Source organism: Heteronotia binoei, chromosome 13 (genome assembly GCF_032191835.1).
Source record: "Heteronotia binoei isolate CCM8104 ecotype False Entrance Well chromosome 13, APGP_CSIRO_Hbin_v1, whole genome shotgun sequence".
Classification (NCBI taxonomy): Eukaryota; Metazoa; Chordata; class Lepidosauria; order Squamata; family Gekkonidae; genus Heteronotia; species Heteronotia binoei.
Window position 1 is genome coordinate 13,211,070 of NC_083235.1, and position 14,176 is coordinate 13,225,245.

A 14,176-nucleotide genomic window follows, 5' to 3' on the forward strand; every position below is an offset into this window, starting at 1 on the left:
GGATTGGCTGCATCAGGGGGTGTGGCCTGATATGCAAAGGAGCTCTCCTAGAATTCCACCCCTGCATACTAGGCCACACACCCCTGACGAAGCCAATCCTCCAAGAGCTTACAGGGCTCTTTGTACAGGGCCTACTGTCAGCTCCAGGATTGGCTGCATCAGGGGGTGTGGCCTAATATGCAAAGGAGCTCTCCTAGAATTTCACCCCTGCATATTAGGCCACACACCCCTGATGTAGCCAATCCTCCAAGAGCTTACAGGGCTCTTTGTACAGGGCCTTCTGTCAGCTCCAGAAGGATTGGCTATATCAGGGGGTGTGGCCTAATATGCAAAGGAGCTCCTGCTACAAAAAAAAGGCCTGAATATGCCTGTCGCCCAGACCTCAGCAATAGTACCTATTGGAGTAACTGGAGAAATTCCGAGGACTTGAGCTGTAATGAACAAATGCTGCTGCTTTGCATCAGGACATGTCAGTGTGGCTCTTAGCCCTGGCCCTGGATGGCCCAGCAAGGCCAGACTCATCAGATCGTGGGAGCTAAGCGAGGTCAGCCAGGGTCACTATTATTATTATTTGTTTATTTATATCCCACCATTTCCCCCGTTCGGGGACTCAGAGCGGAGTACATCAAATAGAAATAAACTCACAATGAAATCATAATACAACCAGCATTCAGTAAAGTGCAACAAGACGATTCAGCAAGATGATATGACAACAAGGTGGTATAGCACAAAAATAGTACCACGATACAGCACCGCGATACAGTAGTGCAGTAGGGCCGTAAGGGGAGGCCAACGGGTCTAATAGATAGATGCCCACTGTCTCATCCAAAAACCTGGCAGAGCAGCTTCGTTTTACAGACCCTACGAAAGGCCAGCAAGCCAGGGATGGCCCAGATCTCCATAAGGAGCTGATTCCACCAGGTCGGGGCCAGGACCGAGAAAGTCCCGGCCCTGGTAGAGGCAAGACGGGCATCTCTTGGGCCAGGGACTATCAGAAGATCCTGGGAGGCCGAGCAAAGCAACCTCCGGGGCGTATATGGGAGGAGACGGTTCCGTAGGTATGTTGGTTAGATGGAGACCACCAAGGAAGTCCAGGATTGTTACGCAGAGGCAGGCAACAGCAAACCACCTCTCTGCCCTGACCTGGATGGCCCAGGCAAGCCCAACCTCGTCAAATTTCGGAAGCTAAGCAGGGTCAGTCCTAGTTGGGAAACTGCCAAGGAAGCCCAGGGCCGCTACGCAGAGGCAGGCAATGGCAAACCACCTCTGTTCGTCTCTTGCCTTGAAAACCCTGGGGGATCTTTAAGTTCAGCTGTGAGAAGATTACTCTTTCTCCCATTAATGTGAACTTTCCTTTTTTCATCCCATTCTAGAACTAAAATACTTTAAACTCCTGTGATAAACACGTACGCTTGCTTATTGGAATGGGCCCTGCCAATTTATTAGTTTATACTTACTCTTCTGGCTATAGCACTAACTGAAGCGTACCAGATAATTCCCAATACGTTCTTGAGAACCAGTTTGGTGTAATGGTTACGAGTGACAAATTCTAATTTGGGAGAACTGGGTTTGATTTCCCCACTCCTCCACATGCAGCTGCGGGGTGACCATGGGCCAGCCGCAGTTCTCTCAGAGCTGTTATCTCAAGAGCAATTCTCTCAGAGCTCTCTCAGTCCCACCTGCCTCACAGAGTGTCTGTTGTGGGGAGAGGAAGGGAAGGACATTGTAAGCTGCTCTGAGTGAAGGGCAGGGTATAAATCCAACTCTTCTTCCTCCTCCTCCTCTTCTTCCTCCTCCTCCTCCCCTTCCTCTTCTTCCTCCTCCTCTTCTTCCTCCCTCCTCCTCCTTCTTCATCCTCCTTCTCCTCCTCCTTTGAAAGATAATCTCCATCTTCTCTTCACAGATTCTTAGCAGTATTTTTTTTATAAATAATTTTTTTGCCACTGATAAAATTGATGGTTGTGTACTCTGGCAAACAGGTCCACAAGTTATTAGCCCCCAAAAGATCTCTCTGTCCTCAGGCACCTCTGTGAGTTCCCTTTTTGGAACACTTCCTTTCGTAAGCATCACGGCGTCATTCTTAGCCCAAAGGAGAGAGACTCTTCATAAGCCTGGACCAGTGTGTTAATAAATGAATTGAATATCATTCCTTTTTCCTTTCATTATAATTCAGCTGACTCTCTTCTTTCTTTCTTTCTTGTATTAGTGAACTTGTGCTTTAATAACTCGTGTGTGTGTGTTCGTTTTTTTGCAGCCGTGGCCGTGATAACTCTGGGAAGATCTCCAAAGGAAACAAAAAAGTCAACAAACAAGTATGTGTGTCTGCCTTTTTTGTCCCTTGTTGTTTGTCGGTGTAGCTTCCGGGTCCCTTTCACCATGCCAGGCAGCCCCCCCCCCCTGATCGATTTCTGCCATCCCTGCATCAGCAATCGATGGCTTTCCATCTCTGCTTCTGTGAAGGGGTCTTCCAAAAAAAGCTCAGTGCCTTGAAATCACAAAACTACATTGGCCTAGAGCCAGCGTGGTGGTGTGGTTAAGAGCGACGGACTCTTAAGCCGGAGAACTGGGTTTGATTCACCATTCCTCCACATGCAGCCAGCTGGGTGACCTTGGGTCAGTCACAGTTCTCTCAAAGGCAGTTCGTGAAAGAGCTCTCTCCAGCCCACCTGCCTCACAGGGTCTCTGTTGTGGGGAGAGTGAGGTAAGCTGCTCTGAGACTCCAGTTTGGTGTAGTGGTGAAGTGTGTGGACTCTTATCTGGGAGAACCCGGTTTGATTCCCCACTCCTCCACCTACAGCTGCTGGAATGGCCTTGGGTCAGCCATTGCTCTCGCAGAGCTGTCCTTGAAAAGGCAGCTTCTGTCAGAGCTCTCTCAGCCCCACCCACCTCACAGGGTGTCTGTTGTGGGGGGAGAAGATATAGGAGATTGTGAGCCGCTCTGAGTCTCTGATTCAGAGAGAAGGGTGGAGTATATATCTGCAGTCTTCTTCAAGTGTAAAGCCAATCTCCTCTTCTTCTACACTCAATGCCATACTACTACTATTACTATTACTATTGTTGTTAAGAGCAATTCTCTCAGCGCTTTCTCAGCCCCACCTGCCTATTGTTATTATTATTACTACTACTACCGTACATTGATCTGTTTAAGTTGAAGCTCCTGGATGTCTTCCCTTACTACTGGAAAGGAATTCTGGATAGCTGAGTCTCCAATATGCACCTGATGTGGGGTGAATGTCTCCTTACATCTTGGTTGGATGATGCAAGGGGATCTGTTGTCTCCCAGATGACGGACCTCATCCCGTGGTGTGGCTTGGCCCTCTGTACAGACTTTGTCCCTGCTAAACCACATGCATCCTTATAGAAGTGATTCTCGCGAAATGCCTGCCTTTCCTTGATAGCTGATATTCTGGGACCGAGCGGTCCAGCTTTTTCTAACGTTGCCATCTCCTGCCTCACAGGGCTCTACCGATGGAGCAGCAAAGACGCCGGAGTTCAACAGCAGCGGCGGCGGCGGCCTCCCTCAGTCCCAGGTGAACGGGAATGGGGGCACCACCACTCCTGCGGGCGAGGACCCGGGGCTCGGAGCCTGCCCCTCAGCCCCCTCACCCTGTGCCTTAGCCAGAGACGCTGATTCGTGCAATAACAATAGCCCGTTCTTTGGGACGCTGAGCGGGGATCTTGAAGAGGGCCCGGAAAGCAAGCTTCCCTTCCCAGCTCTGCAGAAAGAGGAGTGAACAGATGCCGCCGTGGGTCCAGTTGGGGTGGTGACAGAAAGGGCGTGGGGGGGAGAGAAAGGGAGAAAGTTGTGGCACCGTCGGCGAGGGGTGGGAGGAAGGCGTGGTGCTACGAGCAAGCGTTTAGAAGCACCGAGAGGAGTGGATTTAACTGGGGGAGGGAGAGGAGGGAGCGCTTCCTCGATGGTGTACCCCGCAGCACTTAAAGGGGCTGTGGCGGCAGCTGACCTCCTGCAAAACAGCCGGTGTCCTCAAGGTGTACCACGAGGTGGAAAGCGACTTACTCATATCCCACCCTGGGTGGCCACTTCTTTCGTTTCGCCCCTTGGATTTGCTATCGTGCCAATCGGATCCACAAGAGCGGCATTTTTTTCCCTTTTTTTTTCAAAACAAAAAAGTTTGTTTGGAATTTTTTTTAATTTTATAGGGGGGGGAGTCTTTTTAGGGGGTCGAGAATTATGAATTCTGGATTGAGGGGGAAGGGTGTTATTTTTTAAAGGTTTAAAAAAAAAAGCTGGCAAGGTTTTATTTAAAAAAAAAAAAAGGCAGATTTTTCCTGCCTTGTTAATTTCTTGCCAACTGCGCCCACCGCCAGATCGCGCCCCCCTCCCTCCCAAAGCAGCCTTTGCTCTCGGAGATCGTGCCGGCGGGCTGGAATCAGGGGAAGGGGGAGAGAGGTTTTTAAGAGAGAGAGAGAGAGAGTGCAGAGCATTTTATCGTGAGATATACACGACGTGTGTATACCGGTTTGTGCTTTTTATTATATATGAAAGAGAGAGAGAGAGAGATTATATTTATATATAACATGAATAGAGGTATATATAAATATGAACGCAGCAAAACCCGGAAAGAGGTGGAAACATTCCCGGGAGAGACTTGCGTTCCAAAGCGCCATGCGTTTTGCGAATTAGAGGCCTGTATCCCCGAGCCCACTGGCTGGCCTCATTCCGGACCAGTGGAGCAAGCGGACAAGGCAGGCCACCCGATATCGGACAGAAAACTCTTTATCCTTAAAACAGACGAGCACTTAACCATTAACCAATTCCAGGACTGTGAGCGAACTGAAAAGGGGGGGGTTGTCTCTAAAAGGGGAGTGGGTAGGTGACCACCCTGTTGGGAAGGCGTGGGGGAGTGAGAAAGACATAAGTGCTTTAATCCTACCCACGAGGGATCGGAGATTCTGTTGTTTCGAGGGGTGGCAGAGGGTGTTAGCCTATAGATACGGCTGTGTGTGCTTTTGCAGGTTCTGAACACAATTCTGGGGTGGAGTGTCGAATTCGGCATTCTGAGGAACGCTCGAGTTTCTCAACATGCCGAAAAATCCCTTCTGCGTTTGCAGCGTTCGCAGTTAAGGAAATGAATTTAAAACGGATAGTTAGAAGGCTGATCAATTACAAGTGACGGAGCAAGCTGAATAGGATTTATAGGGTGACGGGGGGGGGGCTTTGACACCCCGTACAACTACCTCTCCCCCTCCTCTTTTGCAGCTGCTATTCCTACCCCCCCTCCTGCACACCTTTGAGCCCGTTCTTGCCTTCTGCCACTTTTTAAACCTTTAAAACAAATCCCAAAGTTTTGAAAAGTGTGCATTTTAGAATAAGCTGCAACAGTCTATAAACGTGGGTGTGGTGTATTCTTGCGTACTGAAATTGGGGGAAGGGGGGGAGACACAAACTACGCACAGCTTTGTTTATCCAGAGTAGATCAAAATAGGAAAGAGTCATCGCTGGAGTTCAGGTGAGTGAGGTTAGAATTCCCATACGGTGAACTTAACCCCTGCTTCCCAGCCGCGCGGACTTCCAGCATACCCTTTAATCCGATTTCTCGTGACTTTCTCAGCGTGTGCCTCAAATTGCTCAGATGGGAAAACATCAGAATTGTCACTCCCGCCCCAGAATTCACTTCTTATTTTAATTTCTGCCTTCTGCCATCTGTCAGGTGACCGCACCACTATACACATACACGGCTTTCAAAGGGACAGCTGAAACTCTTCTTAGAAACCAGGTGTTCGGAAAGATGACTTGTGTTGCCTTGTTTGACCGTGATCAGAATGCATGCAGACAAGATCCCGGGGGGGGGGGGGGAGTCCAGTCCATACATGCTCGTCTGTCTGAAAGATAGTTGCGCCTCTCCCATTGGTATTGTATTGCCAGAAACATGCAAAACCCACTGGAGCCAGTAATTGGAATTTTGAGGAGTCCTGATAGCTCGAATTGCTTGCGGGATTCCCAAAAAACACGATAGTTGCTCACCCTTTCTAGCAGGTTATAAGAATACCAGCATTTTCACACTGAGTCCCTCCCGTATGACATTCCCTCCTTCTAGTTGTTTATTGCACAGGTGTTCTCAAGACTAGCAAAGCATAACCCCCGTGAGTCATTCTCCATAACTGGGTTTATCTTCCATTATGTTAGAAGGCAGTAATTAGGTTAGTAATTCGGCCAGTCTTTTACTCCTCTGAGCTGAGACAGAGCAAAATTTCTTCAGCTTGGTCAATCTTCTCCAACCCCACTCTTCTTACATACAAGGCTTTTCTGTTCTCTCATTTTCCTCCCTTGTTAAGTTCCTGTGTCTTTTTTTTTTTTTTGGGGGGGGGGGTGTTCTGTTCTGCATGTGTTTTTCTCCCTCTAGTGGTCGATTTGATATTACGCCGGTTTATGTCCTGCAGTTCAGATCTGAAGGGAGATAATGTCGGACATAAACCAAGGTAATTTCGAATGGGCCACTAGAGATTAAAAAACGTATAGATTAGGAAACACTGCCCACCCCCACCCCCCGGAAGAAAAAGAAACTGACGAACAAAGAACATGAGAATGCGGAGAAGGTTGCAGATTCCCCATCACCTCTATCCTTGATTCTCTAACCTTCCCTTTTCTAGCACTTGTAGCAAAGAAAAGAAGCTTCAACATACAATTTTTTTAACTTCTGCGGGAAAGCCTCAGGCAAATCCCAGTGTCCGCTGAGATGAAGTATGCAGGTGGAATAAATGAATGCAGCTTTGCCTGCATTTCACAGGACTGGTCTAAACGTGAAGCCATATAGGGTAGTGGTACAGATTGTATCATTTTAACCTTTCAACTGGGAAGGCTTATAATTTGAATTCTCTCTATGTAAAAAGCACATTTTAAAATGAGTACGTCAGTGAGACAGAGAGAGAATGCATCTTAACCCTTCATGTTTAGTACACTTTCCTGCTTTCAGGGAGCCATAAACATAAAAGAGGAACTCGGAAAAATGGGATCCTTTTATCGCACTTTGCAGCAGTACAATCCATCCTACCTTCAGCCCTTGGCACCTCATCACCGCCTCTTTCCTGCTGCGTGACCAATCCTGATACTGTGCCATTTAAGCCTCAGAAGGAAAACTATTGTCAATGGAGAGGCCGCTCCAGGGCGGAGGGACACTGGTTCAGACATTACAACTGCCCCTGAAGATTTTACTTGCATTAGCGTTTGTCTGCATTAGCTGGAGCAATAAGATCTTTGTGGAGAGTCTGTAAGGTCTAGTCCAGTATGTGCCAGAATACAGCTTTCTTGATGAGTTTGGGACACAATAATCCCAGCTCTTGCAGTGTGCAGAAAAGGTCTTTCCTGGTTTCACGAAAGGCACCCGAATAGGTGTTGAGAGAACCTCAGGTGTTTTATCGGTAGCCTGAGTTCCTTCAAAGTGCAGTTCTTCTATGGAGACTTGCCAAACAAAGCGTGGCCCCCTTTTCCTAGGCTGACCTTCATTTGGAGGCCCCAGAAGGAACCCTGTGGAGGTTTTGAGATACCGAGGCTATGGGGCGAGGGTGAAGCTTGCCCTGCATTTCTCTTGAGTCGCAGATCTCTTGTTAAGCGTGAGCGGAAGGCAGAAATTAAAATCATGCATTAAAAGAGTATTGGGGAGGGGCGGAGTCTGGAAAGCTCTCAGCCTCGCTGTCAGACTGAATAAGCCCAACTAGTAGTGTTGGAAAACACAGAATTTCAATTTTAAAACTTACACCTTCTTGTCACTTTAATGTGCTCCAGTCCAGGTTCGACTCGGTGATGCAGAGGTACCTGCTTTATCCCCAGGGTTAACTGTGGGTGGGGCCAGTGTAATTCACCCCAACACGAGACTTCCCATTTCACAAACAGGCAGTTGCTTAGCCTCTTCCCCATAGAGTTGGGGGGCTACCCATGCAAATTGGGAAGCAGGTAGAAATTGGGAGTAGGGATTGAACACGCCGGTTGTACTGGGTGTGCATGTGTGAATCAGCCACTTTTAACTTGACAGTATTTAACCAGGGATGGGGGGGGGGGGGAGACTTTCTTCCCTGGACCAATAGTGTGGATTTCCTAACAGCTTCACCATTGCCAGTTCTGAGGCTTACCTCCGAACTAGAGAGACTCCTATCTACCTTGTTTAGTCGATCACGGGGGTCTCCCAGCACAGAGCTATATCAGTAGAGTATCTGACCGCCCTGGGGGCCCCAATTCATTTAGTGGTTTCTGACATCTGTTGTATCCGCTTTCTTCTATCAAATTACTAATGTTTTGAGAAGCCGAATCCTTTGCAATTAGGTCAGATTCCACCCTTTAGCAATACATTTGGACAAGATATCGATTGTAAAAAGATACGAGGGGTTAGTTTGGCTTTATATTTGTACAGACTGCAGGTAATGGTGGTTCTCAGGTACAAATTAACCCTCTTAGAATGTTAACAGGGAAATACTGTTGTGCTTCTTAGAGCTGTGTGTGCGTTATGCTGCAGTAATGCAGGAATGCAGAAAAAGGGGCTGGGTGTGGGATTCGATTTCCTGAGAACCTTGCCTTTCTTCCGTTTTGTTTTGTTTGAATCAAGTATCTAGTCTTTATGGATGCAATGACATCCTTTAAAATGGCGTGGGCAACGCCTGATGAAATCTCAGAAGTCAGAGCGCTTTGCTACTTACCAAATATCAAGGCCACCATGAATTAGTAAACCTTGTCAAATGAATTATGCAAAGTAAGACTGTGCAAAGGGGCATTGTTTGTAAAAATCTATACTGTTTGCGGAATTTTGTTTTTGTTCCAGAATATCAATAATTTGAGCCACCTTTAAAAAAAAGAATGCATGCATGCAGTCCCGCACTTTACCGCCTGTGTTGGGGGGAAAACTTGACATGATTTCATCCTAAAATCTCACTTGGTCAGCATCTCACATAATTTCTTCCCTTTCCACTTGTAGCTGAGGTTTTCAGAAAGAGGCATGGCTTCAAAACGTTAGCAGGTGTTGCTCATCTTTAAAACCTTAATATTTTCTTCCAGGGTTTTTTTTTGGGAGGGTGGGGGGAGAACAATCTATCTGAGGCATTTTAAATTCGAAGCCCAATCTTGCTCCAGCTCCAAAAAGGTGGACAGAAATCGCTGGCTTTGTTTCTCCTGAAAAGGTCCAAATGACCGGACGGTTCTGTCTTCCCCCTGCCCCACCATTTCTTTGAACTTTGCATCCATTTCGTTTCATCGCAATAGCGTAACACTCCATCTTCTTGTGAAGACTTAAAAGGTAGAACATAGATATACGACTGACGTGACTGAATGTAAAAGAACCTTTCTGAACTCTGATCTAAGAGTCAAGCTATCATGACATAATTTTATAAAGAAGGTGGGGGGAGGGGAGTTGAGACTGTAGCCTCAACAGCTTTGGCAGGTTCTCTGCAATCTAGAATGTGCTTCGGCTGAGCTTAGAGCCTTTTTTTCCTGCATCCAAGTTCTGCAGTTAGTATATTACAAGAAGTACTCTGGAGTTAGGATTAATACTTGGATCATTGTGTTGCAGAAGGGGAAAACACTTGAGTCTCCCAGCATGTACGAATCTTCTAGACTGGACTTGATCCATCAGCAGGAATGAAGTGTGTTGTTTCCTGGCCAAAGTGGAGATGGCTTCTTTCCTCTGGATTGACACTGAATGGATCAGGCTTGTAACCAGCGTACAGCTGCTTGAATGCTTAGGCTGGGCTGAACCAAGGCTTTGAGGCAGCCAGTATTTGACCATTGAAGTATGGCTTGTTCTAATTCTCTTGCCACTTCAATGCCACATTCATCTTGTGGCAAAACAATTCTAAATTCTCTTCTCTTCCTCTCATCCCCCCGCCCAACTTCTGGTCAAATTATTCTTTTTACATGTGCAGTATCTATCGCACATGTCTTAAATCTGATACTGATATACCAGAAAATTTTGCTTGTAGGAATCAGAAGTTTGTTTAACTACACCGAGCCATATATGTGTGGCTGTGTGGTTGCCAGCAATTCTGGAAGAAACGCCAAAACTTTCATGTTGGAAACCTGAAATTGAACTATTTCAACCTTCTAGGGTTTTGAGTGGGGAATTCCTGAAACGCCAGTTCTCATGCGAAACCAGAAGTACCTAGTTCTTGAGGGCAGAGATTAGCTCCAAAAAAAAATTGCCTTGCAGAAGTCAGCTTGGATCCCACCAAACATCTCCACCAATGGGAGCATATTCAGCCCCTGATGCCCCCCTGCCAAAATGTCACTCCTGGGAGACCCTCGGCAACAGTTTGAGGGAGGGGTTGGGGAGGATCAGTCGCAGAAGGGAGAGCTGAGTGGATGAAAACGATCAATGGGGTCCAGCCCCTGAACTCTGCCACAAGCATTGTTCCGGACATTCAGATGCTAGAAATGCACTGTATTACCCAACGTACTGGTACATTTTTGCCTTTCTCAATACACAGTATAGAAGGCGATTATGATATTGGTCATAACTCACAGAAGAGCAAGGGGATCCGTGTGCCCATTGTGGCCTTTCCCCTCCACTTTTCCAGCAAGCTCTTTCCTCTGCGTTGCAGCCAATCTGCAACAGTCAGGGGGTTTTCAGTAAGCTTGTGGCACAGCACACAAGGACTGCTTCTTGGAAAGAGAAAATGAACCCCACAGGAAGGGGTTCGAGACACGTTGCCACTGTTATTTGTGAAATGAAATGGTGACGAAGCAAACATCAGACTGACTTTTATAAGGGTAGTCCAGAAGTACCTGGGGGACGTGAAGCTCCCCACACACAAACAGGGGTTTTTTTGTTGTTGAATTATGTTTTTAATTCTTGCTGAGGGAGAGGGAGCATCTTTGCTTTTTCTTACATACACACCTTCCTCCAAGGTTGTTTCCTCCAATGGTATAAATCAGCAAACATTCTTTCAGGATCACTGGATCTGTAGCTCCCCTCGTACCTCCGGATCGCATCCAAGTAAGACTTGCTCACCTAGGGATGGGGATCAAGTTTATTATGAATTAATTCCTGCTGTGTTAATGCTTAAAATTCATTGAACCCCCTCTGATTCCCTCTCCCCACAAAATCGGCCACACGTTGGACCTCAAATGATAACGTTTTCATTTAAGGCAAAAATACATACTTGAGTCCAAACTTTCGTCCTCTTTGACACGTGATGTTTCCCGTGGGGATAAACCCAGATTTTTTAACTTTTCCTGGCTCCACTTCCAGACGGCCCAAATGTGTTTCTTGAAATCAGGCAGCCTTTGTTAGGATTTCATTCATTAGTCAAGTTGTAGGCCTGGATTCGCAGCACACGTTCGTCCTTAGCTTTGCTGACTTGGCTGGGCTTTTCAAAGCCAACTTAGTGGCCATTGTTCCTTGAACTTCTCTGAAGAAGTCCATCCCGTTTGGAAGCCGTAACGCAAGGGGGGATATCCGGAGTCATCCGGTGTCTCACCAGGCCTTCCACTCGGTTTAGTCCATGAGGCGTTTTGAGGAACACGACGTCCAAATATACTTTCCAAAGACTTCCGATGCCCTTTTTTCAGGGCAGCTTTTTAACCATTTCTTGGTTTAGAATCTTTACCCGTCTCTTCAATTTCTGAAGCAAGCAAGCGAACCCTTAGATCCCTGGGGGGGAAGTTGCCGACAAACATGACTGACAGGGACTCATATACTTTGTGGACAGGAATGGGGGGGTACCCCACTCCACAGGCAATAGCGGTATATACCCAAGAGCCCAAGAAGAGGACAACACAAGACCGCTAAAAAACCATTTGGGGCAAAGAACCATCATACCCCTCCCCCCCTCATCACTCAACTCGAGAATTAATCAGGGCCACAATCCTGAGTGTACTTATTTGGGAATAAGCCCCACTGAAATCGGTGGGACTTGTTTCCAAATAAGCATGGTTTAGGATCAGGCTGCAAGAATCCTAAGCAAAATACATTCTTTTTATTATTATTATTATTTTCTTATTCTAGTTAGCAGAATGTTTACTGCTGAGGTTGAATCATTATAGTAGCTAATGTACCTGATGTGTGTTTTTGGTAAATATGCATGTTCTATTTTTTTTTTTCATCTTTTTGACCCATCCCACCTTTAAAAAAAACCCCAATTCTGGTCTGTCTTGTGATTTCTTTTTTTAAAGTCCTTTAAAAAAAATTACCCTATTCAAAACAATCTGTTAGGAAATTTTCCATCTTTAATTGCTAGATACTGCTCCTTGCTTGAATTCAGATATTGTTGCTCATTTTCTAGTTATTTTTAAGATTAATTTTTTCCCCCTCTACAATTTTGGAAGACCACCCGCCTTCCCTTCCCACATGCACCTTACCTGTCTATAATATTACACGCTCAGATGGGATGTAACTTTTCTGACTATAACCATTGCTCTTGTATTTTGGTAGATGCTTCGTTGATAGTAACTAAATGCCTAGTAAGATTTTCAAAGTAAAACCTCCAATCTCAGTTGTTATTTTAAGCCAATCTTTCCCCTCTCACACACCTTCCTCAAGTAACCCTGAAGTTGCATTTTATCATATAGCTGTCTATCAATATATATATATACCCCCACGCCCCCTTTAAAATGTTTAGCCTAAGATTTTAGCTTTAAAGGGAAAAAAAAAATCTTTTGCCGAACAGAGTAAATTTCATTTTTCTTGTTAGTGACTCCCTGTCAATCGCAAGTTTATGCTTCCTTTAGGAGGGGAAAATGGTGATAAACTCAGTGTTTCCCTCCCCCTTTTCAAAATGGTTTTTATTTCTTTTTTATGCTATTAACACCTGTTCTTAGTGGATGGATAAATGTTATCTTTACTACCCCCACCCCCAACCTTGATAATCAAATCCCTATCTCCCCAAACCCTGCACCCCACAATAAACTCCATAGGTTGTTGGGGTTTTTTTAATCAGTGTAAGTTCGGACAGGTTGCTCTAAATCAGGGGAAACTCGCGGTAGGGTTGCAATCAGAAAGCTCGGGTGTCTTTTGGGAATGTTTTTTTGCTGGTGGAATCTGGGCGCGGCGTTCATCTGTTGATGACGGAGAGAGACTTACAGTGCTTAATAAAGTCTATTCTTTTAGTAAAACCAAGTGTGACGTTTCTTTTACCTGAACATGTGAAGCTGCCTTATACAGAATTACACCCTGGGTCAATCAAAGTCCGTATTGTCTACTCAGACTGGTAGGGGGCGCTCCAGGGTTTCTGGTCAGGAGCTCCAAGTTTGCAGAAATCTCAAGGAAATGATCTCGCAAGATCCAGGTTTGTTTCCACGAAGATTTTAATAAGCAGTGATCAAGCTTGCAGAAATTGCAGGCTAAGCTCCCACTTGCTGGGTCTCGAACACCCACATGCACAGTGAACCTCAGCCAGACCTTGAAACGAGACACATAGCTAAAACTAGGCATCTTATACCCTCATTGATGGCTACAAGTCAACAAATCATTGAGCTACCTTAAACTCTAAGATGAGCCAGGCCATCTCACACCTGGCATTTCGTGGTGAGAGAAAACAAGTCAGGTGTCCTAGATAAGAGCTGCTAACAAGCATGAGAGATATTATTCTCTTGGGAGCAGCCTGATGGCTATCCTCTTGTACAACTCGGAGTGACTAAAGGCCAAGCACCAGCCTGTAACAAAGATGGGAGTTACAGAAGCAGTTACAATGCAGAGATCTTTCACATCACCTACTGCCTGGTGCTTTTAACTGGAGATGCCAGGGACTGAACCTGGAGCCTACCGTTCTACCTGTGACCTGTGGCCCCCTCCTGTAAAACAGTGCTTCATATACGAACACATGTGACACTGCCTTATGCTGAATCGGATCCTTGGTCCATCAGAGTCAGTATTATCTACTCAGGCTGGTAGCAGCGGTCCAGAATCTAAGGCAGAAAAATTTCACATCACCTCCTGCCTGATCCTTTTTACTGGAGATGTTGGGGATTGAACTTGGGGACTTCTGTATGCCAAGCAGAGGCTCTGCTGTTGAGTCACAGCTCCTCTTATATTGAACATCCTGAAAAACAAGATAGCCCTACTGCTCTAGACTGTACTGTTTTGTTTGACAGAATGCCTTGCAGAACTTAAAAAAAGCCTGAGAGATGGCTAGAAAACCCTTCAGATTGTCCAAGGGTAAGATTTCAGTACTCATTGCCCCTTCATCGTTTCATTTATTGCAATCCAAGATCAACAAATGCCAACATAAGAGCACA

At 46.0% G+C, this 14,176-nt stretch overlaps 1 protein-coding gene across 1 annotated transcript in view; it reads left to right on the plus strand.

The window, feature by feature from the left end:
• The window catches only part of FAM120C (family with sequence similarity 120 member C), a 51,228-nt gene extending 47,420 nt beyond the window's left edge, over positions 1 to 3,808 (plus strand). Inside the window, 2 exon segments of the mRNA XM_060252549.1 lie at positions 2,255 to 2,312; positions 3,459 to 3,808. Coding sequence (XP_060108532.1) covers positions 2,255 to 2,312; positions 3,459 to 3,734 — 334 coding nt within the window. The 3' untranslated portion in view covers positions 3,735 to 3,808.
• Positions 3,809 to 14,176: the final 10,368 nt, after the last annotated feature.